Source organism: Berghia stephanieae, chromosome 4, assembly GCF_034508935.2.
Source record: "Berghia stephanieae isolate SIO BIC M18660-M18661 chromosome 4, UCSD_Bste_1.3, whole genome shotgun sequence".
In the NCBI taxonomy this organism is placed as follows: domain Eukaryota; kingdom Metazoa; phylum Mollusca; class Gastropoda; order Nudibranchia; family Aeolidiidae; genus Berghia; species Berghia stephanieae.
Window position 1 is genome coordinate 86,552,913 of NC_088363.1, and position 27,401 is coordinate 86,580,313.

A 27,401-nucleotide genomic window follows, 5' to 3' on the forward strand; every position below is an offset into this window, starting at 1 on the left:
TTTTTCCAGGCGTCCGGTAATTTCGGTTAGAGGAAAATTAACTTATATTTTATATTCGTGAGAAAACAGCACTTAAACCTGATATTCTAGGTCAGAAGCTTCTTAAGCACTTTATAATAAACATCTGTGCTATCGTTTTACTTTTCTCACGCCCTTTACAGCTGTAAAATTCATTACGATAGCGCCGTAATTCATTACGATGGCACCGTTCTGTCGTTGAAAAGTTCAAACATATGTTTACATTTCATATTCCGCGTAAAAAAATAAAAACACTTTAAAAACCAAACGTAACCAATCACTTCAAAACGGTGTTAAGCTTGGATTAACCTTTTGTGTATAATTGAATTTTGAACCTGTTGTATCAAATTTGAGTTAAAATAAATGCTTTTGTTGAGGAAATAGAGTTTTGTAAGTTAAATTTCAAAATAATAAACTTTCCTAATTTTGACTCTTTTGACGTTAAACTCAATTTTCTTAATCTTGTTCATTCCGATCTAATACCGTTTTGAGATGACGGGTCATAAAGTCTTAACCTTGCTCTGGGTATTTTCCCATCGTTTGATATAACTATTCCCGCGCTTATGGAGTCAGCGTTTTTTTTTGGCCACGCCTACAACGTCAGCATTTTTTTTGCCCAGTCTTGTAAAGTCAGCATTCTTTTACCCTATAAATTCAGCTCTGCTGTTCGTTTTTTCCATTCCACTGCAGCGAGCTTGCCTTTTCCGTTAAAGAAATACAAGTTCAAAGTGATTTCTTCTATTTTTTTGTGTGTTTGAGTTTTAATTAACTTAGATTTATTTTCTATTTCAATTTTCTTCACGATGGAGCCTGTACCGATAGGAAATAGAAATATTCACATAAGTGTAGGTGAGTTTAACGGTATCCCGAAGATACACATACGTTATTACGGGAGTAACGACGACGGAAAACTTCTACCATCGAAAAAAGGCATTGCATTAAATAGAGACGAGTGGAAAGCATTACTAAAATTGTCGAGAAAAGTGAACGATATATTAGCAAACCAAGACGAAAATGAAGAGGATAGCAACGAACCATCGACAAAGAAACTGAAACCTAAGAAAAGAAACAAGAACATGTAAATTGTCATTATCATCATCATCGTTATCGTCATCAACATTTGTTATTAAAGTTAGGCATTATTGTTGTGAGGAATACTTCTATCGTCCGATAAGTTTATAGCTTTGAACAAAGAAAGAATTGAAAACTTTGTTAAAATTATCAAAGAAAACATACGACATATTGACCAAGGAAGAATAAAAAAAGACAGCGATGAATCGGCAACTAAAAAAAAAAAAGAAAACAACAAGAAAACATGAAGAAATAGTCCTCGTCATTACCATTATTATCGTCATCAACGGTAGTCTGACTGTTTTATTTTAGGATGTGTAACACTTTCAAAAAGTTTTACTTTTTTAACAATCTGTGATATGTGTTTGTTTTTTGTTTTTCTTCTCCTTTAGAAGAACTTTAATATGGAAAACTTCATTCAATTTTCTAAAAACCACTTAATGAAGCATATATACGCTATTGATATTTCAAACTACGAAGGATGTCGCATTTTCGCACCCAATCAAATGGCGCATGATTGTTTGATGCTACCCCCTGAAGATAAGATTGTGCGATTTTTCGAAGAAGCATTTGACAATACAAAAGAAATTGTTACGACTAAACTTAAACCAGTGTTACAGGCATTACTGCTCGAAGATGTTGTAGGCACAGAGGAAGCCGTTCGTCTAGTGTGCTTAAACAACGACCCTGAACCCTCATCGATCGACGGAGAAAATCGTGAGTTAAATGATAAATAGCATTATTATTCAAATGAAAAGACATCGCCTTTAAAGATTACATTTGTGTCTTTTATATATAAAATATTTTAGTTTAATTATTATTTTAGTATTTTTACCTCTTTTTAAAAAAACAAAAAACAAAAAACAAACCAAAAAAAAACAAAAAAAAAAAAAAAACAAACAAACAAACAAACAAAATACAACTACTTTTTGTCTTTTATTTATTTAATTATTATTTTTTTATTATAGTAGTATGCTTGTTTTCTTGTTGTTGTTTTTTTTTTTTTTTTTTTGGTGTATTTTTAGGTAATTGTGATAAATATTCAATATTTAGTTCAATAGTTATATATAGAACTCTCTTAATACATTTGAGTTATAATAGGATTGATTTTAATATTATTATTGAAATGTTTAAATGTTTGTATCCAAATTTATCTAATTACCCTATATGTCTCTTCATAACGCTACATATTTCGACTAAAATAAGTCGTATCTTGTTTCAGAATTTGAGGACACTCAACAACCATCATCAAAAGCTACCGAAGTCATTGAAATCCTATCGGACAGCGATACAATTGAAATCTCGGATACAGAAGATCAATAAATCCCCAAATGATAAAAGGAGTGAGCTGACCCATCAATAGTAAGTAGCAATCTTCTCTTATTTCTCTGTAATAATTACTTGTATATATACATGATGACCAAAATCAAAAATTGATGTATTTTTATTTTTTATTTATAATTTTTTTTGGATCTATCTTAAACTATCTTTGATTTTTCTTTTTGTTTAATTCATTCATTCATTCATTCATTCATTCATTCATTCATTCATTCATTCATTCATTCATTCATTCATTTATTCATTCATTCATTCATTCATTCATTTTTTTTGTAAATGTATGTATTTATTTATTTGTTTATTTATTTATTTACTTTTACAAATTGTACTATATGTCTTTACTTGTAAGATAAACAGTTCTAGTTTTAAACTAAACCATATGTTATTTTCAGAACCGGAAGAAACCCATCGATTATACAAACGAAACCGGAGCCTCCCCAACAGTGGTATATTGACAGCGTGTAAAAAACAAGGACAAGTCAAAATCTGAATGAAGAATTTTTCAAGACTCTTAAACAGATCGTCTAGTGATTAACAGTGAGATAATATTTTTTCTATAGTTATTTTTTTTTTATTTATTAGTTGTTAGATATGTCTTTCATTTAACTTTAAAAATTTTTACTTTTTATTCTTTTTTTTTTTTTTTTCCTCCCGTTCTTTTTAAAAAACAAAAACAGAAAAATTGTTATTTGATTTAGTAGAATTGTATATTTATAGTTAAGTTACCAAGCATGTACATCTGTGAAATTTGTGGCATTAGTTTTAAATTATTACATAATTTAATTCGTCATAAACAGAAACATGACAATTCTATAGTACATACTTGTTCGAAATGTCAAAAGAACTTCTCTAGGAAAGATAGTTTACAAAACCATCAAAAAACGTAAAGTGCAGTTCACCAGAAGAAAAATTGAAAGAAAAGCAGTTTAAAGAACAAAATAAAATACAAGAGAACGAACAGAAGTTAAGAAAACAAGAGCTTAAAAAACAGCAAAGAATTTTTAAGAAACAACAGCGTAGAGATAAACAAAAACAAAATCGTCAACAACGACGTGAACAACAGCAACAACAACGTCAACAACAAAAACAAGAACAAAAAGGAAATAAAATACAAAAACAGAAACAAAATTCGTCAAGTTTATTGTCTACGAGTTATGTAGAACAAACCGAAGAAAATGAAACTGTATTGCGGTTATTAGAAGAACATCGTGAATCTATTAAGACACATTTTTTAGAAGGGATCTTTCAGTCCGTGTACACAATAGAATGGGGCTCTCCCTATATCCTTCAACAACTAAAGGAAATTTTCAACAGGCAAAGCGTTAGATTCAAAATCAATTTTAGTCATTCTTTTCTTTTGCAAAATCAAGAAAATTCGGAATATCGTTTTTTCCACGCGTCTATTAATAATAACGAGCATTAGAAATTCCCAGACTTATTAGTAATTGGAAAGATTTTGAGGAATTTATTGAAAATTTTTGTAATAATGATCATTTGGAATTTGCCCGTCAGCATAGACCAGATAGTCGTTTCAGGGCTCAGGCTATTTTATCGACCACGTTTTATATCAATAAGATGAAAGAGTTTCCTATTGGTTGTTGTAATGTTAACATTCCCGATTCTGTTAAAAATAACAAATACATATATACTCTACAGTACAATTATAACAGGACCAATGATTTTTTCAGCGATAATTTATGCTTCTTCAGATGCTTATCTTTGGCTCGAGGAAAACGGGTAAATGACTTAGACGACTACACTCTCTCCTTGTTTAGCTTGTATACATCAACATTTCCAACAACATATCCGGGTATAAGTATAGGAGAACTAGACAAAATTGAGAAGTTATTTGAAATAAATGTCATTGTTTACAAGTATGATACGGATCATGTTCCCAACCGATATGTAGTCTTTAGGAGAAGTGCAAACTCTTTTTCTAATACGATGTACGTTTTACTTGTCAATAATCATTTTTGTTATATTAGGGACCTCGAAAGGGCTATTAAGATATTTGGTTGTTCTCACTGTAGTAAACTCTGGACAAAACATTCGAATTTGTTACGACATGAGAAAGACTGTAAAGGGGATGCAACTAAATCTAGGTACCCGGGTGGAATTTTTCAACTTCTTCCAACAGATTTAGAGAAATTAGCAGATGCTGGAATTTCTATTGATCCCGATTACGTGTATCCTTTTAGGTGTACATTCGATATCGAGTCTTATTTTAATAAAGATAACTTACCCGAACCGAAAGCTCAAGCAAACCGAACAGTGTATCACGCCAGACACTTACCCATGTCTATAGCAATCGCTTCAAATGTTCCAGGTTATGAACAACCCGTATGTTACATATCCGAAGGTGATCCTCAAAAGTTAGTAAATCGTATGGTAGACTACTTAGAAGAAATTAGCATTCACGCTTTCACTATTCTCAGTGAAACAACATTCAAAAACACATACGAGCAATAGGTGATAATCAGAAATTGAAAGCTGTTTTAGATAAATATCTACATCAAATGGTTGTAATAGGTTTCAATTCTAAAATGTATGATTTAAACGTTCTTAAAACTTACCTTGTGAAGAAACTAATGAAAACAGAAGATTTCAAAGTAGTAAGAAAAACAACAGTTTTCTTTGCATTTCGAACGATAAGCTAAAATTTTTAGACGTTTGTAATTATCTGGCCCCCGGATTCAGTTACTCAAATTTTCTTCAAGCCTATAATGTAACCGAACAGAAATCTTTTTTTCCTTATGAGTACTTTGACAGTCTAGAAAAATTAAAGGAAACGTCACTCCCACCTATATCAGCATTTTTCAGCTCGTTAAAAAATTGCACCATCTCTCAAGAAGACTACGCTTACTGTGAGAAAGTATGGGAGGAACAGGGAATGAGTACAATGAAAGACTTTTTAGTTTTCTACAATATTCGTGACGTAGGACCAATGTTAACGGCTATTGAACGCATGACGCAATTCTATCAAGAGCTAGGTTTAGACATTTTCAAACAAGCGATATCGATCCCAGGGGTTACGTTAAGATACCTGTTTAAGACCATTCCTAGAAATGTAATCTTTTCATTATTCAACGAAAAGCATAAACATCTTCATCAGCTTTTAAAGTCCAACATCGTTGGTGGACCGTCGATTATTTTCACACGTTTTGTAGAAAAAGGTAGTACATTGATCAGGGGAGATAAACCCGTGCAATCTTTAAAAGGTTATGACGCTAATTCCTTGTACTTATACTGCCTTCAGCAAGATATGCCTAGTGGTTTATTTGTCCGACGACGTAAAAGTAATGAGTTTAAATCTGAGAAAACAGACAAGTTTGGACAGGCAGCGTTCGAATGGCTCGAATGGATGAGTCATATACAAAGGGTGCCTATTCGTCATAAATTCAACGGAAGGGAAAAAATCTAGGTCATGAAAAACAGGTCAAGGTCGATGGGTATGATGAGACGAATCAAATTGCTTACGAATTTCAAGGTTGCTTCTATCATTCTCATTCCTGTATTCAGGAAATGACCATGATATGTAATGAAACATTTGAACAAAGAAAACAAAAAACAGCGCAGAAGAATGCGTATATTAGAGATATTTTGGGAATTACTCTGATAGAAATCTATGAATGCGAATGGAAAAAAAATGAAAAAAGACCCTAGAATATCTGCCTTTTTACGGAAATTACGCCCGCTTAATAATAACTGTTTTAAGAAAGGGACCCGCATCACAAAAGAATCGATACTGTCCGCGGTTGATAGAGACAAAATTTTCGGTTTTGTTCAGTGTACTATCAGGGTCCCGAAAGACCTTTATTCTTATTACGCAGACATGCCACCCATCTTTAAAAATACCCTCGTTGCAAGAGAAGATATAGGTGAAACCATGTGTCAATACGCCGTGAAAAATAACCTATTAAGACAACCTCGACGAACTCTGATTAGTAGTTACCATGCCGAAAGCATATTGCTGACCACACCGTTGCTCAAATAGTATCTCAATCACGGTCTTATTGTAGATGATATTCAAGAAGTGATTGAATATATGCCAAGTGCATGCTTTTCAAATTTTGTGCAAAAGGTTTCAGACGCTAGACGTGAAGGCGATCGTAATCCTGAAAATAGCATCTTAGCCGAAACCATGAAATTAATGGGTAACTGGGCTTATGGTAAGACTCTCGAGGCGCTTGATAAACACACGACAGTTTTATACGCCGAAGATGAAAATGTTGTATCAAAAACCATTAATAGCCCTTAATTCAGAAAAATGACTCCGTTGACATCGACTTTACATGAAATAGAATCCGCAAAACGTACCGTTCTTTGGACGCTCCCCATTCAAATTGGATCATTTGTGTACTCGTACGCAAAACTTAGAATGCTACAGTTTCAATACAATTTCATAGACAGATTTATTCCAAGGGCAGATTATCAACTTTTTGAAATGGATACCGATAGCTTATACGTTGCATTTTCCGACTGTAATATTCAAAGCCTCTTAAAACCGAACTTGATTGATAAATTTTACAAACAGTATCATACGTGGTTTCCGAGTATTGCTTGTCCTGAACACATTCGAGAGCTAGTTGAAAAACAAAGCAACTTTTCACCATATCCTTGTTGTCGCGTACAGCAAAAATATGACAGACGGACACCGGGTCTCTTCAAGCTAGAATTTGAAGGAGACGGGGGTGTGGCTCTTTGTTCGAAGACCTATATTTGTTTCGGAGAAGGGAAGTCTAAAACGAGCTGTAAGGGTTTATCAAAGCGATTGAATGAACTCACAAAAGAAAAGTACCTCAAGGTTTTGCAAACGCAAAAGAGTGGTGTGGGAGAAAATAAGGGTTTTCGTGTACTAGACTCGGACGTATACACATACACACAACAGAGAGCTAGTCTATCCTACTTTTATATAAAGAGAAAGGTTTGTTCAGACGGAATCAGTACAGAGCCTCTTCTGGTGTAACAACCATGGACCCGCGTTTCAAACATCCTTTTACATGTCTCATCGCCGGTCCTTCTGGGAGTGGTAAAACTGTATGGGTCACAAAATTTATTGAGCATTTAAATCAGATGATGAGCCCGCAACCTGAAGAAATTATATGGTGTTATGGAGAGTGGCAGAGAACTTTTGAAGCGTTACAAGGGATAACTTTTATAGAAGGGATACCAAAATCTTCCTTTTGGGATGGAACCCAACACCGTCTTGTGATACTCGATGACTTAATGGCCGAAACTGATGACAGCGTAACTAAACTATTTACAAAAAAATCGCATCACAATAACATTTCAGTGTTTTATCTTGTACAAAATCTTTTCTCAAAAAATAAAGAACATCGCACTATCAGCTTGAATGCTCATTATCTCGTAATTTTTAAAAATCCACGTGACCGTTCGCAGATCGTTCAGCTGGCAAAACAACTGTATCCCGGGAAGACAAATTTTTTACTAGACGCATTTAAGGACGCAACAGACGTACCTCACGGTTATTTGGTGATCGATCTTCGACAGGATACACCTGACCATCTTCGTGTAAGAACAGACGTTTTTTCTCCTGAAAAACAAGTTGTTTATATCCAAAAGTAATGTCTGCGCGTGTAAAACGTAACGTTTCAATGTTGAAACTTCTTGGAGAGGCTAAACCCAGAGTAGCAAAAGCAGTTTTAAATGGAGCGTCACCGGATCTAATCAATACGTTATGCGAATGTGCACTGAATATATTACGCGGTAATCTTCCGCTCAGTCCAGTACAAAAGAAGCGTTTGATCAGACACAAGAGAAGTTTAAGACTTTTATCAAAAAAAGGCTCTTCACCATCTCGACAAAAGAAGCTTTTACAAAAAGGTGGTCTATTAGGTGCCCTTCTTCAACCTGTCTTGGCTACTTTAGGTGGAATACTAGCGGGTGGTTTATGAGATGGAGCATGCCAAGAAAATGGTATTGGTGGACCAACGTCTCTTGGACTCAATCCACACCCGAAGAGAATCACCGATAACCGAACCGTCCACAGAAAAGCTTTGGGATCTTGATCAGCAGATGAAAGATATTCTAACGCGAAAAGATATGAACTCAATCGAAAAAGCAGAGTTGTATCAACAAGTGCTGTGGAAATTCTTAAAGCGGAAAGATGAACGATCACATCAGATGGTAACTAAGACCAATCCTCAATCAATAAGAACACATGACCCAACAGAACACGACACTTTAACAAAAGATATTATTGAGAGCGTACCTATTTCGTTGAGAAAGACAGCGGAGAGATTATTGGATTATCTCAAAAGACACACAGAGCTTGAATGGAACCCGAGAGGGGAGATTAAATATCGAGGTAATATCATCCCAAATTCAAACGTTCTTGATCTAGTCAATGACGCACTCCGCAAAAGAAAGTCTGTCAACCCTGAAGGATGGGAATATTTTGCTCGTGCTCTGCAGGAATCCAACGTCCCACGTGATCTCATCGGTCATGCTGACAGGTGGGCGTATATTAGACAACGTCCGTCGAGGAATTTAGAAACGGTTAAACCGGAGAGAACATCTGCCTGGGTCTCATTCAAATGAAAGGAGATAAAACACTACGCGCTCGCTATTACAATCCTAATCAACCGGGATCTTATGGCGGTATTAAACCGTTAAAGACTGCTACGAAACTTAAAAAAACTGTCGTCAGCTCTTGGCTTTCTCATCAAGACGCATACACCCTTCATAAACCCGTTCGTTACAAATTTCCGCGTCGACGGATTATTGTAGGTAGAATAGACCATCAATGGCAGGCTGATCTCATTGATGTTCAACTATTGAAATCGTACAATGACGGGTACAGATACATTTTGACGTGTATCGATGTCTTCAGCAAGTTTGCGTGGGCTGTTCCTATAAAAGACAAAACGGGAGAAACGTTAAAAGATGCTTTCAGGACTATTTTAGAGTCTGGTCGAAGAACAATCCGGCTCCAAACCGACAAAGGCTCCGAATTTGTCAATAAAAGCTTTCAGCAATTTCTGAAGCGGAATGGGATTGATTTCTTTACTACTGAGAACGAGGATATTAAAGTGCGGTAGTTGAACGATTCAATAGGACTCTCAAAGAAAAACTGTGGCGTGTGTTTACTCGTCAGAACTCTCCTCGATTCAAAGACGTTATTACCCAAAGTAGTGAAAAGTTATAATCATTCTTATCATAGGAGTATCAAGTTACGCCCTGTTGACGTAACAGAGAAAAATCAAGGGGACGTATGGAACACATTGTATTTGGATGATCGACCTAAAAAGAAAACTAGTGCAAAACTTTTGATCGGCGATCGTGTGAGAATAAGTAAAAGTAGGCGACTGTTTAAAAAGGGCTACCTACCCTCTTGGACCGAAGAGTTATTTACAGTGACAAAATCCATTTCAACAACACCTAGAACCTACCAAATTACAGACGATCAGAACGAATGCGTGCGCGGAAGCTTCTATAAACAAGAACTGCAAAAAGTTGGTGCAAAAGAAATCTACAGAATTGAGACCGTCTTGGATAAGCGTAAAAGCGGACAAGAACTTTTGGTGAAGTGGGTCGGTTACGATTCATCATTTAACTCTTGGATACCAAAGTCTTATCTTCGTGTTTACAATTAATTATCATCCTTGTTGTTGTCTTGTTTTTTTTTTTTCCTGTTTTTTTTGTTTTTGTTTTGTTTTTGTTTTGTTTTGTTTTTTTTTAATTTTCAAATGGAAGGATCCGAAAGTGAAAGTAATAATTCCAACAGAAATTCATCTTATTGGTCTATGTTTGGGAAACGAGTCCCTAGAGGGGAGATCGTGTTCTTGTGTCAGATGATGATTGTGTCGATTGTTGTGTCTGTATCATTATATAACTTGACGCGTGACGGAGAAACAGACAGACTATGGGTAGCGCTTCTAAGTAGTTGTCTCGGTTACGTTCTTCCAAATCCAACACTGAATAAACGAGTTTAATCATGTCTTATTTAGTCTTACCTTCTAATAGCAGCATGAGCTATTTTCCGAATAATTCTCCAGGGCATTATTTTACAAAACTACCCAGAGTGTTAGATTTATCGACAGAATACGAAGTCGGTTTATCAGAAATATTATTCAGTAACACGTATAACAACATCCTTGAGAATGAAGCATTTTTCGAGTTTAGAGTTACTAACGACAGCGAACAAGATACCGTACTCATCCCATCGGGTTTATACGAGTCACCGGATGAACTGGTTAAAACGATGATGACTCATATAAGAAGGAAAATAAAAAAGAAGCACGAGGGTTTCATCAAATTTTATTACGACCGTGCAACTCGCAGAGTAATGATAAGGCTATATAAGGAAGGAACTTTTTTGCACTTGAGTTCGACATTGAGCAATCTCTTGAATATTCCAAATCATTATTTATACGGTCCAACGTCTGTGTCGAGTGAAAGGCCATTACATCTAAACGTCGGATTCGAAGCAGTATACGTATATTGCAACCTCGTTCAACCTAGAATAGTTGGGGATAGCGTCGTACCTCTTTTGAGATGCGTACCGAGCGGAAATAGAAGCAAAGACATAGTTCATCATATTTTTGAGAAACCTAACTATGTTCCTCTCAGACTATTTAATTTTGACACGGTTGAAATCCTTTTAACCAACGACAAAGGCGAACCTTTGACATTTGCTTCAGGGAAGTCTATCGTGATACTTCATTTTCGAAAGAAGAGATTTGATTCGTAAACAGTCGTCATGACAAAAGGGATCGTGTTCAAATCCAATCAAAAAGGTTACGATGATTATTACTGTACTCAAGCAGGACGTGGTCTACCCGTGTTTGTTGGTGGAAGACATCAAAGAGGTCGAGGGCTTGGGAGTTCTTTGGTGGTATTGCAAGATCTCTATTTCCCATCTTGAAATGGGGCGCTAAAACATTATTAAAAGAAGGTGCAAAAACCGGTGCCCAAATAGCATCTGACGTCATTTCCGGTCAGAATGTTAAAACAGCTTTAAAACGACGCGCGGGGGAGAGTGGGAAAAGATTACTCAACAGAGCCGTGGGTGGTTTGACTTCAACTTCATCGCCGCCGCCGCCGCCGCCACCCGGACGTGTGACTCGGCGTATAAAACGACGACGACCTACTCAGACACGACAAAAGACCAGGAAGAGACGTAGGAAGAACGTAGCTCAAGACATTTTTGGTTGATTATCATGGCTTTGTTACATCCCTATTCCGCAGAGAGTGTACACAGCGGACTCGATCTGTTCTCATTACCCGTCACCCAGACTGCTGTTCAGGATGGTTTGTTTGTGGAATACCATCCGATCTCTACTTTGTCGAGTGGAGGTCCGATCGAATTTTCGATCAGCGGGGGGACGTCAGACTACTTGGATTTGCATAACACATTTATGCACGTACGCGTTAAAGTAATAAAGGCGGATGGAACTAATTTAGACGCCGATAGCAATGTTGCCCCTGTTAACACCTGGTTTCATGCCTTGTTTTCACAAGTGGATATGACTTTGAACGATGTTCTGGTGACGTCAAGTGAGAACGTTTATCCTTTTAGGAGTTTTGTAGAAACAATGTTGAATTATGATCAAGGTGCGAAAGGGAGTCACCTGACAATGGAATTTTTTCACGAGGACACCCCGGGTAAACTAGAAATAACGGATAGTACAAATGCTGGCTTCGATGCACGGAAAGAGCTGGTGAAAGAGAGTAAAGAAGTGGATATGATGGGAAAACTACATTTAGATTTCATGCATCAAGAACGGTATCTAATTAATGGAGTTGATGTAAAGTTGAGGCTTATCCCGTCTAAAGATGCTTTCCATCTCATGACCGATGCTGAGGGGTTTAAGAGTGTAATTACACACGCCTCGTTGTATGTTAGGAAGATTAAATTAAACCCAGCCGTGGCCCTGTCACACGAGAAAGCACTTCACATCGGCAATTGTAAATACCCCATGAAACGCGTTGTCCATAAAACCTTTTCTATTCCAAAAGGAAATTTAAGTGCAGTGCAAGATAATTTGTTTTTATCGCAAACCCCGACTAAGATCGTACTGGGTCTAATCGAAAGCACTAGCTTTAATGGAAATTACAAAAAGAATCCTTTTAATTTCCAGCACTTTGATCTGTCCTATCTAGCCCTGTACTTGAACGGAAAACAGATACCGTCCAAAGCACTAACTCCGAATTTCAGTAGTAAACAATATGTCAGAGCTTATCACAGTCTTATGCTAGCAGCTGGACTGGTTAACAACGATGCCGGAAATGGAATAGATTATTATGCTTACTCTCAGGGTTGTAGTCTTTTTGGTTTTGATCTGTCACCATCGCTATTAGACGGGAACCAGTTTGAACTGGTAAAAAGCGAGTCGCTTAGACTAGAACTTAAATTCTCGACCCCACTAGCTGATCCAATCATTGTGTTCTGTTACAGCGAATTAGATAGTGTAATAGAAATTGATCGCACTCGTCAGGTGATCACTGACTTTTCATCATGAACAACGTAGAAATCGAAACGATGTTAAACGGACACGTTAGGGCGAGACGAATTTTTCGAGGTGTTTATCCTAAAGATAGACTTCCGAACAACCCGAATTCTCGTCAACCCGCTGCGTACATTATTACCACAGAGTCGAGTTCCGGTCCCGGAAAACATTGGGTATCTGTGTATTTTAACGTGATGGGAAAGGCAGAATATATGGATAGTTTCGGGTTCCCGCCTTCTGCGTATCCGACAATTCAAAGATTTGTGGAAAACAATAGTCGAAGCTGTAAACACAACCCGCGTATTATTCAGGGTATAACCAGTTCCACATGTGGTTTGTACGTTATATATTTCGTGTTGAAGAAAAGTAAAGGTGAAAGTTTGTCAAAACTTTTATCTATTTTTAATCCCTATCATTTTCGTATGAACGATTTAAAAGTGGCAAGAGCTGTTACTCATTTATCCCGAGGCACCTTGGTTGGGTAATCTTAATTGGAATGTTTGTTGTTTAAAATAAAATAAAAATAAATAAGATTCCTTATGATAAAATTCATTTCGTGTACACGAAACAAGACATAATTCTATTTACTTTATACCTTAATATATGATTTTTAAAATGAAGAAATGATGATGATGATGATGATGATGATGATGATGATGATAATGATGATGATTATGATGATTATAATACAATTGATAAGCATTAACCGTTTGCTTTTGATTGATTGATCGCTTATGAAATTAAGACTTGCTTTAAATTGTTTAATTACAAATATTTTGTTGTTGATGATGATTATGACGATGATGAAAATGATGTTTATGATATATATGTAACATTGCTATCCATTAATCATTTATAAACAAAAATGTTTAATGATTGAGTGTGTGAATGATCATTTTATAAGATGTGTATGGTGTATGAAAGTGTTGTTTATATTGTTTTTTTTTTTTTATTTGTTTTTTTTTTCTTTCGTTTGTTTCTATGATCTTTTGTTTTATCATATTTTTATAATTCTATCATTATTATTATTATATTATTATTATTATTATTATTATTATTATTATTATTATTATTATTATTATTATTATTATTATTATTATATTATTATTATTATTATTATTACATTTCTATTTAGATCGTAATCTCATTTGGTCAAGTTTTGTTGTTTTTGCTTTTTGTTTTTTATTAATATTTATAGAAAATTATAATGATGATTTAAAAGCTTATATTATGTGAATGTGTGAATGACCTTAGATCATTATTGTATAAGGTGTAACTGGTGTGTGAAAGTACATTGCTTTCGATGTTGTGAAAAAAAATAAAACAAAATGAATTTTATTCACCAACACATGGTTTTATGTCTTTTTTATTTTTCTGTGTCTGTTATGGGTTTTTTTTTGTAAAAGAAGATTTTAATTTTATTATATGGGGAACTACTTTTGTTTCAGTTTCGAAATGTTCACATTAAATTTCAAAGAAAAATTAGCATCAAAAAAGAATCCTTCGAAACTGTAACAAATTGTTGGGTAATATAATTATAAAAGAGTAAACAATACAAGATGAAAAGATATCGCTTCTTTTATTCAAAACATAAAAAATGATTCGAATCATCAATATGATCATTAACTCAAAAGATAATTGAGTTGTTCGATTACACACCAAATCACAAAGTAAAACATCATGGGGAAAAGTACTCGATTCGTCCAACGATTGACGGGCGAAATCTCCTGTATCATAGATGGCCACCCACCGTTTGTCTTAATCCAGCTGCTGAGTTTTTTGTCCACATATGAACCCACAAATAAAGCAAAGTTTTCTCTATCCGGGTGAATACGGAGTACACGCTTAATGTAACATAAAAAAACAATGATTCTACCCCAGCTGATCTGAGAGAATAATTCGTCTGCGACGATATACAATTGTTCTCTGGTTTCTATCAACGGACAGGTCGATAAATGTTCGTGAATATACTTATCATATCCTGCAATTGCTTTCTGATAACGATCATCTATCTGTTGATCGAGAAGCAAATCTTTCACAAAAAGTTCCATTTCAGTATCAGTCAAGACAAAAGTACACGAAGTAAAACACACATGAGACGCATTATCCAATACCTTTCTGGTATAATCTGACGAGGCATCGCTAACCAACCATCGTGTGATTCGAGCCAATGATTAAGTTTTTTCTCAAGATGAAGACTAACGATCTGAGAAAATTTTCCCTGTCTGGATGACGTAAAGCTACTCTTCTAGCGTAAGCAATTAGAATCACTACCCTATACCAGTTGATATGCTGCTGAAACAATGTATCAATCACCGAGCAAAAACCCAATGGGTTATTCAATACTGGTTGTTGAAAGAGTGATTGATGACAAAGATGAAAACATTGATCTATCACGGTTTTAACACAATAGAACATTTCATCTGGTTCTACATTGAGAATTAATGCTTTCACAAGACCACTCATTTTACGATGACACTGTCCCGACAAAAAATATATTTCAAAGAACCAATCAAACGGACGAAACTATGACAATATGATATCCAATCATGATTGGAGAATTTGAAAGAACCAATCAAAATGATTTAGACTACCGGCTGCTCTGAATGACCTTGACCTATTTTTTTTTGCCGCGCTGCTGTGCGGCTGACGCCTGAGCTATTTGCCCTTTGACCTTTGAGGGAATCAATGGACTTTTAATTGATTAAATTAATAAGTTATTAGACTCAGGAGCAAGAAACCAATTGAAAAGAACAACGCGGCTCAGCGTTATAGTCCTTGGACTGTACTGCGTGACCTCAATTTGCGCTGCGGCGCTGCGGCGCGGGTGAACCAGTCGGAACCTAATAACACCGGGATAGGATCCTTTTAGCCATTCAATCAGCTGTATAGCCCTATTATTACGCAATTAACCATTCGATACATAATCGATGACAAATCGAACACTCAATAAACACACGCGCTCATCTTACTGATCAAAACAAACAATGCGTATTAACAGTTAACAAATAAGAAGAAGAAAAAAAAACGTCTAAAGTATCAATCAAACGGAATGAGAACTAAACATTGGTATAAGAGATGATGACAACCAATCGGATACTAGATATTTGAACTTGTAGGTTTGAAAGAACCAATCAAATGATTTCAATAAGCATTAGTATCAGAAAACTAGGTCAAATACAATCTAATAGCCAATAAGATAATTGTATATTTAATCAATAACTATGAGTCATTAGACTCAGGTGTACAAAACGGACGTATTATAAAGCATTTGACCATTCGATATATAATCGAACTCAAAATGGGAATTGAATAAACATTCAATAACAAATAATAACAAGAGTCGTTATAAATACATAATCAAACTAAAATCAATACATAATAGATCTAAAAATATCGATTAGCAGGTAAAAAAACGATCACACCAATCCTCCACATCCATCTTTTAAATCTGGTTCTAGTCATTCAGCTCACTATATACTACTAAGGTCTTCCAACTGCAAAAGTTTCAAGATGTGTGTGATTCGTTCACTCGCCTCATCCTCTTCCTTTTATCTGACTATAGGGAATGAGGTTAGCGGAAGAGTAGCGTCCCTTGATTGGACGTCACCCATAGTCTGTGACGTCACCGGCGGAAAAGTTATTAGAGAGGGAGCGTCATGTTGGTTGTGCGCACGCAGACGTCATGCGCACAACCAACATGACGCTCTCTCTCCAATAACTTTTCCGCCGGTGACGTCACAGACTATGGGTGACGTCCAATCAAGGGACACTACTCTTCCGCCAATCTCATTCCCTATAGAATCAATTTTTTTAAAAAGTTCGCATAAGGTGTGGATCTATTTTGAACAGAGGTTGTCGTAGCCACTTGATTTGCTTAATTAATAAGTTTCATCAGAAAATGTACAGACACGTTTTAAGAAAGGCGTTTGTTGGATGTGAAAAACAACAAAATATCCCTTTGTTTTTGTTTTCAAACTTTTTTTCTCTCTTCATCATCATCATCATCATCATCATCATCATCATCATCAGCAGCAGCAGCAGCAGCAGCAGCGGCATCAGCAGCAGCAAAAACGATCACCAAATCAAAATTTGTGACATCCACTATAATTTACACGTAACAATTTAAAGGACAAATAAGAAGATTTTCGAATCAAACAACTCACTGAGCCTCTAGTTCTCCAGGCGCGCACAGGGTCAAACGTTTATTCCCAACAAAAAGAAGCTCAAAAATGCAAGCACTTGAAGACTCGCTGGGAGGCAAAACATGCTGACACTGTTGACGATAAATAATAATAATAATAATAATAATAATAATAATAATAATAATAATAATAATAATAATAATAATAATAATAATAATAATAATAATAATAATAATAATAATAAGAATAATAATAATAATAATTTCTTTAGCACCCCTTTCCACAAAAAGTGCTTAGAAGCGTTTATATACATATATACACATTCGATCATATATATATCATTCAATAAAATCACTCACAGAAAACTGAGAGCAAGTACTCTGTCTTCAAAGTGGGTTTAAAGGAGGACATAATGTATGCCGAGACTTTCCATTGTCTCCTGCCACCGTTGCTTCCTTCCTCCTGCCAGAGACTGACGTAGTCTATCGGCTACGTCCTGGGACTGGGTCGGCTGGTACTCCTTGTACAGCTTTTCCCCACTCCTCCGTCCAGCAGGGGGTGTAAAATTTCCGTTTGCCCGTGGAATGGAGCGATGAGCGCTCCTAACCAACAGCCGATTAAATCTGATTATGTTCTCAGACATGGGCGGGATAGCAGGGCAGACCGCAGACCTGCTTGATATAGGAAGTAAATTGATCCCAGTTAGCCTTCCTGAAGTTCCATCCGCAGGGTGGGAGAGACTGCACCCTCATGATTGTTACCCCGACAAGTACCGGCCTGTGCCTGTCGCCGACTGTCCGCTTAACCTGCAACGGTTCTCCGTTCACTCCCTTCGTCACGAGGGTGAGGTCAGTAGTATACTCCTTATGGCGGGTGCCTCTGAAGGTATCCTTGGCCGTAGGATCATACACTTATTGCAGATCGTTACAGTCCATCCATGCGTGGAGTTGTCTATCTGTCTCATTGCAGTCTCGGTAGCCCAACTCGTGGTGGTAGCTAATAAAGTCTCTCAGACAGATGGAAGGATGGCTAACCACCGGGACTGGTGGTTAGGTCCAAGTCGCTCTAGGTGGTTTGTAGGTGTGCAAATACAGCCCACCTAGCTCCACGGACATTCTTTTTGATTCCGTTGCTGTCTGTAACGCTCTCTGTGACCCTTACCTTCGAAGGCTCTTTAGTGCAAACACTAACACCTCCTTTGAGCCTCGAGGTATCCTCTTACTGGACCACCGTATAGCCTGGGATCTGGAATCGAGAAAATTGCTCGCCTGAGTAAAGATGGGTCTCCTGTGGAAGGAGAATGTCAACGCTATGGACGGTCAATAGCTTTTAAAAAGGCTCTTTTTTTTTTTACCATACTCTAACTCTGAATAGCGTGATGGGTGGCCTCGAATCGTGAAGTCTGCATCCCGAGAGTCCCCCCGACGACCAACCAGTCATTGGATAGAGTGAGAGTGAGAGTGAGTGATACTCTGAATATGTGCGACTGGTCGCTGACCTCGACATCGCATTTTCCAGCTAAAGATGTGTTGGGACGTTCGCGGATTTCTCGACCGCGCCGACGACCTGGCGACACGATCGCGAAAGTATTTGGCTAGGCGGCCGACCGCTTTGCCATTGAGATTCATTCCTGGACTTGATCATTATGCTCTAGTAGTGAGGAGCCCGGGATGGCCGAAGGCCGAAGCCATTCGGGCACCGGGTTGGATCTCCATTCCGTCACATATTATCAGGGCGGGCTGTTCAAGGCTCGACATCAGGGATGGTCAACCGGAATCACTTCTTTGCCACTGATATGCCTTCAGCACACCCACCACCGTCAAGGAGTGATCCACTAGGGGTGGGTCTGAAGGCGACTGTCACATCACAAGATCACAAAGTCGTAAAATCCACTAAATGTGCTCAAATCGATTTACAATGGGCACCAAGCCGAAAGAGAGTGGCCTTTAAAATAGTTTTTACCTGTTTATCATCCCAGACGTACATACAATCTTTCCTTAAATCCCATGGGTTCCCGTGTTTCTGAGATGCACTGTCAGCCCGGAAGCAGACGCGGCCATCTTGGTACAGCACCATCCACTTTCTCTTCCATTTCTTTTGGAACACCGTCTCTGATAGAGCAGAATGATATTATTATGATTATAAATACAGTATTTTACTTTCACTTCATAAAGGATTTGTTGTGTCTTTTCATAATGAAGTTGCCGCTCCCACGATTTTGGTACATGACACGGAGAACACTATGACGTAGGCTAATAGTTCATATGTGACCCATCGTCTCAAAACGGCATTATGTCGGAACGAACCAGATGCTTAAAATCTGAATTAAATGTTAAACTGGTCAAAAATTTTAATTGTTGGCATTAGCACCCTAAAATATGGTGTCCATTCTCCTCAATAAAACTCAACACAAGTCTGATATTTCTGGCTATAAATTCAATTTTCAACATCTTAACCAACCCGACTTAATACCGTTTTGAGACGAAGGGTCACATATAACGACAAAATTCACGCATCTTACACTTGGAAATTGAAACTATCTAGTGTTATGCCTTGAGACCACGGGTCTTAGTTTACTAAGTCGTCGTTTTAAGTAACATTCAGTCTATCACAAAAAAAATTGAGCTTTTATATAGCGCAATATCCACTAAATGTGCTCAAAGCGCTTTACAAGGGTTCCCTGGTCAACAGCAACGTTTAACATGTAGGACGTGACATGCCGCCTGTTAGGCGACATTACCATTTTTCGGGCAAAGACAACGCTGTTAACGACCAGGTACTCATTTTACACCTGAGTACGGTGAGAGAATGTGAGTAAAGAGTTTTTTTACAAGGACTCAACTATGTTTCGAGTGAGGCTCGAACCCAGGTTAATTCCGATACGAAAGCGAGTGTCATACCACTAGACCACATAACCGCACAAAGACCACGGAGTCCTACTATCTACTAGGATTATGAAAGTCATTGTGGATTTACGTAATGGATGCGGAAGCTTTCTTTAAATATTTACCACGAAAGAAGTCTCAACTTATTGTATTTACAAAACACAGTTTATTTTAATAATACTTGCAACACAAGGAAAGCCAAAGTACACTTAATTGACTTGCATTCAACGCTTTACAACCATGTTCTACTCAGAACTTAAGAGGGCTTGAGTGGATTGCATCGTACCATACAAATTAACTCTCTCCTTACCAGCTATTTTCAGAATTTTTCCCCAAACTTCATACTCACCCAACACATAAATAGATTTTTCAAACAGAATAGTAACGAGTATATTCTATATTTTGTTCAGAAAAAAATGAGCTCTGCAACACAGTGTCCAGTTTTTATGGCTATAACTATAACAAAATGAAACCAGAATAAGAAAATTGTTGGCTTAATCGTAACAAATGTGACGATTTTCCTATGGGTGGTAAGGGGAGGGTTAAATATATAATCCTTTTCACATTTGCGTCATTTCATAATTGTTTTAGGTCAATCTCGCAAGGATTGAGTATCTAGCTGGCGACGTTTAATTAGTTACAGATATGTGACCCTTCGCCTCAAAACGGTATTAAGTCGGGTTGAAAATTGAATTTATAGCCAGAAATATCAGACTTGTGTTGAGTTTGTATGTTTTATTGGGGAGAATGGATACCATATTTTAGGGTGCTAATGCCAACAATTTATATTTTTGATCAGTTTAACATTTAATTCGGCTTTGAAGCATCTGGTTCGTTCCGATATAATACCGTTTTGAGACGATGGGTCACATATGATAACCCAAATTGTAATGATCTCATTGTTGTAAATGAAATACCCTCAAACCAACGCAAATTAGTCTCCATTACAACAATGTTAAAACAAGCCCATCATTGGATTCAATAGTCTGATGTCACGTCGCCCAGCAACACTTAACATGTATAGGACGTGACATGACGCCTATTAGGCGATGTTACATTTTTTTCGGAAGAGACAACGCTGTTAACGGCCAGGTACTCATTTTACACCTGAGTAATGTGAGAGAATGTGAGTAAAGAGCCTTCTCCAAGGATCGGACTCACCTATGCGCCGAGCGAGGCTCGAACCCATGACCTTCCGATCCGAACGAAAGCGAGTGTCGTACGTCATACCACTAGACCACATAGCCGCACACAAAAAGATGGAAAAGAAAATGTAGATAGCTTACTTTGACGATACATCCATCCCGACTTGATAATGATATCACGACTCATGTAGACGAGTAGTTGCTGCCGTTTCAACGATTCACAACTCCAGTCGCCAAAGTTTCCAAATACATAAATCAACTTGTCGACACATCAATGTAGAAAGTATCTATATTATTTATTTAGTATGAAATCTCAATAGAGTTTAGATATATTTCAGGCCTATTCGACAAGAACTCATGAAGGCGAATAACGCTGCAAAACCACTTTTGTAAAGATTTTGATGCTCGTTCTTTGTCATTGTCCTAACTCTGATTTTTAAAAAAAGTATTCTTTTAACATCATATTATACCAAAAAAAACAACAAAACAACCATTTCTACCACTCTATAAACAGGGCACTTATTTGCTATTAACAAAATAAAATTGGTTTAAACAAAAGAAAAAAAAGCAATGTATTTATATTGTAATAAAAGTAATAAAAGTAATAAAGTAATAAAAATGCCCCCCCCCCCCCAAAAAAAAAATAAATAAAAAATAAAAAAGAAGAAGACAAATGAGAGATAGATAGATAGATAGAGAGAGAGAGAGAGAGAGAGAGAGAGAGAGAGAGAGAGAGAGAGAGAGAGAGAGAGAGAGAGAGAGAGAGAGAGAGAGAGAGAGAGAGAGAGAGAGAGAGAGAGGGTTTCAATTGTTTGAAAGGAGAAATGATAACCTTTGTGTTTTGCATTTGCACTTAGATATCCATATCTAAAAAGTGTTCGCAACGCTTGATTATTATAATATAATAAGGCGTGAACAGTGACTATATAATTGGTTGTCTTAATATGAAAAAAATAGAAGGGCGAAGAACGCTTTAAAAGCCAGCGCTTTGCGCAAGACGACAAGAATTCATCTCAAGTGTCATAGGTGGTTTTGATTAACTACTGTTTCTATTTCTCGTTTCATCTTCGTCACAATGTTATTTACGTAAATCGTAAATCGACTGACTCATCCAAATAGATGAGTATTCTTGGCATTGTGCAATTTCTTGTCAAGATTTTCATCTTTCACACTGATCTGGCAAATTAATATTCCTTAAGTTGAGGGTTTAATCATAGGAGGGTTAAACCGTAGCCATCGTTAACTTATAGCCTGACACTCATTGACCAAAAAATGACGTCAAAAGACCAATCTTTGGCCACAAAAGAAAACAAATTGTGAGTTGTATTCAATAGTTCAACCAATGGGACCACATGTTTCCATGAGCACTACTAACTTACTAGGCGGTGCAAAAACCAAATAATGACGTCAAAAGACCAGTCCTTTTGGGTATCAGTGCGTCGCCATCGTTAACACAATATAGATAGTTCAAAGATGACGTCACTCAGGTCTTTGTTATTGTTTTTTTGCCATCCGCGTTTAGGAGTAATGCTCACTGAACTGTATTAACCTGACTATAAACGTTCATGGATACACACAGTTTTGTGTGTTGGTCCGTTATACTTCCGGATGGCAATGTTATGAGCTTCTTAGCCAAGCGCATACTATCTGTAGCTTGACGCCAGAACCGTAGCCATCGTTAACATATATAGCCTGACACTGAAACCCAAAAAGACGTAATTATTTAGTTTTTGCATCGCCTAGTGAGTTGTCGTTAGTAGTGCTCATGGAAACAAGTGGTCCCATTGGTTGAACTATTGAATACAACCACGATTTGTTTTCTTTTGTGGCCAAAGACTGGCATTTTGACGTCATTTTTTGGTCAGTGTCAGTTAACGATGGCTACGGTTAAACTCATAGCCTGACACAGACTATAAAAAATTACGTCACAATACAAGACGAAGACCACCAAAAAGAATGTGAATAGTGAAAATAATTACATTCAATAGTACAACCAATGGGATCATTTGATTTCTTGACCAGTACTAACGACTACTCACGTTTAACTTTATTTTGGTGATTGTCGCCGAGTAGCTATTGTGACGTGATTTTCCGGGAATTGTCAGGCTATGAGTTAACGAAAACTATGGTTTAATGGACGACTTTCGTTGTTGCTTGTTCACTTTTAAATAATAAAATAAAAAAGTCGATTATTTAAGGAGCTCGTGGACCCAATATATAGTTCCTCCAATCGAATCCTCATCCCTATCAACTGTTTAACTGGTACTTTTGACTGAATTCTTTGAATTTAAGTTCAGTATGAAAGAGTTAATGAGTGGCAATTGACAAATAGAAATACAAAATTGATTTCTATTCTCTTCTGATCTGTCTGACCAACAATAGTGCTTCAGCTGAACCGATATTCATGGACTTAAATTGAAAGTTCGACTCTATAGAAAATAACCCCAAACGCAAGAGAGGAAACATTCAGCCTGCTTTACCCCTATGGTTTATTTCAATTTCAGAAAATAACAATTGAATCCCAAGCCTACATTCAATGTTGCAGTCTTTGTCTTTGGCGTGTACAATTATTGTAAATCTAGCATCTTGCATCAGTGCCTGCTCCTTGATATTCGTGACCCTTCGCCTCAAAACGGTATTAAGTCGGGTTGGTTAATATGTTGAAAATTGAATTTATAGCCAGAAATATCAGACTTGTGTTGAGTTTGTATGTTTTATTGAGGAGAAAGGATACCATATTTTAGGGCGCTAATGCCAACAATTTATATTTTTGATCAGTTTAACATTTAATTCGGCTTTTAAGCATATGGTTCGTTCCGATATAATACCATTTTGAGACGATGGGTCACATTTCCCGTCTGTATTTTAAAATATATATAATATGCGTTGCTAAGTTTTTAAAAGATGTGAAAATGCAGGCCTCTGAGATTGTTTAGCCTAATTACGACAATATCTAAGATAGATAGATAGATAGATAGAGAGAGAGAGAGAGAGAGAGAGAGAGAGAGAGAGAGAGAGAGAGAGAAAGAGAGAGAGAGAAAGTAGCAATTCCGTAGCAATGAATGGAATGCAGTTGGAATATTTTTTTAAAAATGTTAACTTTATACATATGCACATATTTTGATACACTCTGGCCAAACGTCGTATCCTGTCGTTTTCATCGAGAATGAAGTATGAGCGAAGTGACTGAGACTTCATCAATGTCTCAGTAGCATCCCTGTTACCCCTGCTCTCTTGTTGATAATATTATTAGCTCTGTATTTATATCCAAATAAATTTATGGAGAAATTACAATAAATTAAAAGAAATTCACCGTCTTCTTAAAACAATTTCAAAAACATGCAAATCGGAGCACTCATCCAGTCGTGTAGGACAGTGAAAGGAAAATAATATCAAATTCACAACAACTTAAAACGAAAGTGCACGATCATTGCTGGCACAATACGTGTGTTGATTTGCGTCAATCACTGAAGAGTGTTGTGTTTTTCTTTCTACTTCTCTCTTGGGCTATTACATTAACGCCGGGTCTTTAATCGCCACAGACGGATTAGTCAGGTTATAATCCAAGCCGTTTAATTATATAAGTACCGTCACGTCCCGGTAAACAGAACACCAAGAAATTTGCCTGGATTAATGAGACAGTATTTGCAGTGGCATCGTCTATTGACACAGGGAAAAGATATGTATCGAGCAGAGCCCGTAATAACGCTGGTGAGACTCTAGCTTAGACGTGTGCCCTTTGTTATGGGCACTTTGCGCATATGACTCGATCCCACTCGTCTCCAGGTGTAAATGAGTACCTTGTGAAAGCCAATGACGGATAATATTATGATATGTTGTGGTGAATCAAATAATAATATGTCTCGAATCAAGCAACTAATAATTGTTCTACTTTGTTTGCTGATCCACGGGGAGATCGATGGATGGGGGTGGGGGGATGAATAGTTGAAACAATATGAGGCGCATTGCATATAATGAAACCATGGACATTGCCATAATATTATATTCTCAATATGTGACCCATCGTCTCAAAACGGTATTATGTCGGAACGAACCATATGCTTAAAGGCCGGATTTAATGTTAAACTGGTCAAAAATATAAATTGTTCGCATTCGCACCCTAAAATATGGTATCAATTCTCCTCAATAAATCATATAAACTCAACAGAAGTCTGATATTTCTGGCTATAAATTCAATTTTAAACATCTTAACCAACCCGAGTTAATACCGTTTTGAGGCGAAGGGTCACATTATAGTGAAGTGCTCACCTATCTAGTTCTGGCTTGTAGAACCATTCAAAAAATAGATATTATGTTGTTATCAACAAAATGATAACAATATGTAACGTTAATCGCTATCAATCTGTCCAGGTACTCAATAGTTTTGATATTACGTAAAATATGATAAGTGATGGGGACTGATAATCGTCATGACTGATTCTAAATAAAAAGAGATATTTACCGCAATACGCTTCAACAGTCGTAACGTCACTTCCCTCGTAATGACGCATGGTAAATTAGTAACTGGCTCTAAATTATCGAAACACTGGCGGACGCCCTTATGAAATATTTCTCCGACGAGCATAAAAGCGTGTCCAGAGGGAAAAAAAAACATTAAAAATCTGATCATGTTTTGACTTTTATACATTCTGATCACAAGACATATGAAAAGTTTTAACCAGCATGAATAATAAAAAGTACCGACTTTCTTTGTTTAGAACCACGATGGCCGCCGTTGCTGGGCGACGTGACATCAGACTATTGAATCCAATTCTCTTGTGATCTGACAAAGGCGCCTTTTTAGATGTTTCCCCATATAGGTTTGGGTTATCGAGGCACCACTGTAATACATGGTGTGTTGATTTATGTATAATCTTGCGGCTCAGCATTATTGACAATCTCAATTGCTTATAGCAAAAGTAACAATCGAGCAAGCACTGGTATAACAATCAGGATGTCTGAGGTTCGAATCCCAGTCGAGGAGGGCTGATTTTTGTTGATAGTTTTTGTTTTTTTAATTATTGTATTTTTCTCTCTGTTTTGTCTGACACTGTTTCATACCCACTCTCTCACAAGAGTAGAAAACGGTAGGGGCTGCCTGAAGCCGGTGATCGTGAAAATACTAACGAAAGAGTGAAAATGGAGAGGCTTCGTATTGGAACAAAACAGACAATGGACGTTTCGGGTAAATAAATAAAATAAAATTCCCTTTATTCATCCCCAATGGGAAATTTGTCTTTAGGGTCTATTCCAAGGGAAGACTGGAATAACCTTGGCGTCAGCCGCAGAGCAGCGCCGCAAAGTGAGCTAGGGCGAGATGACTTGCTCAAGGCCAAACAACGCAGCGGCGGGTGATTGAACTCGGTACCTTTCGGGTAGGAAGCAAAGACCGTACCACTGAGCCACGCTGCACCTATTCCCCTCCCAATTAATCGCATCATTTTGTATTTCTTCTCCTTTAAAACAAAATCTGTATGAGTTATTCTAACAAATGGACGAGGTGGAAAGGGGGGAGGGGGGGGGGTGGCAGAGGAAATAACCGATGGATCAGGCATAGTATTATTACCCTTATTTGAGGCCAATTTAATGTTTAGCTGTCCTTGTTTTATACATGTCATGTTATTTACACCGAGCAAGTGGAAATGATTATTTTGATGGTAAAAAAGGGGGAAAAAAGATTTCTCTATATAACTGTCTGACTTTGAAACAAAAGGCCAGCTTAAATATGAAGCAAAGTCACTGTCCAAATTTTAGACAAGGCTACATATTAAAAAAATTAATTGATATCTGCTTGAGAACGGAAGGTACCACGGGTTAGAAAGTGATCTCCGGTATGCGACGGAAGCTTCCATGGTGCTATGACTGTAGTAGGCACTGGGTGGCTTCCAATACACTCTATGACCCCCATGACTTATCTAAAACAGGCATGATCTGGTGATTTGCCCACTTGAGCTCGGTGCGAACAAGTCCCATCAAAACAGTACGGCTGTCTTAGGCAGACCCCGGACTTCAGTCGGTGTGCGAGGGATTGAATTCGTCCAAACCGACTTCCATCTCGTATATGCATCTCTGGTCGTAGTCAGGGAGTGCGTACAAGGGTTGCAGGGGCTTACTTCGGCTAGAAACGGGGGGCGCCGTCACTAAAGCGTTTGAGAGAGGTATCCATATTCTTTCTCTCTCTCTTTGATCTTATTAGGCCAGTTAAAAGTCATCGTTTCCCTCCGGACATCGGGGGGGGGGGGGGGGGGGGGGGGGGGGGGGGGGGTGGATAGCTGCCATTGTCGGGCCCCATTCTCTATGCGTTGTTGCCAACGTTCCTGACACTAT

General features: G+C 37.3%; 1 protein-coding gene and 1 long non-coding RNA gene across 2 annotated transcripts in view; one reads left to right on the forward strand and one right to left on the reverse strand.

Moving 5' to 3' along the window:
- The window catches only part of LOC144971468 (pleckstrin homology domain-containing family B member 2-like), a 42,920-nt gene extending 18,392 nt beyond the window's left edge, over positions 1–24,528 (reverse strand). Inside the window, exons 1-4 of the mRNA XM_078912412.1 lie at positions 24,388–24,528; positions 21,216–21,503; positions 19,007–19,155; positions 17,066–17,175 (exon numbers count right to left, since the gene is read on the reverse strand). Of these exons, the coding sequence (XP_078768538.1) occupies positions 17,066–17,175; positions 19,007–19,155; positions 21,216–21,261 (305 nt within the window). The 5' untranslated portion in view covers positions 21,262–21,503; positions 24,388–24,528. The remainder of the gene's footprint in view (positions 1–17,065; positions 17,176–19,006; positions 19,156–21,215; positions 21,504–24,387) is intronic.
- LOC144971469 (uncharacterized) lies at positions 1,688–3,068 on the forward strand. The gene is made up of 3 exons (XR_013645139.1): positions 1,688–1,806; positions 2,312–2,451; positions 2,820–3,068. It is a non-coding gene; the product is annotated as an uncharacterized LOC144971469 (long non-coding RNA).
- Positions 24,529–27,401: the final 2,873 nt, after the last annotated feature.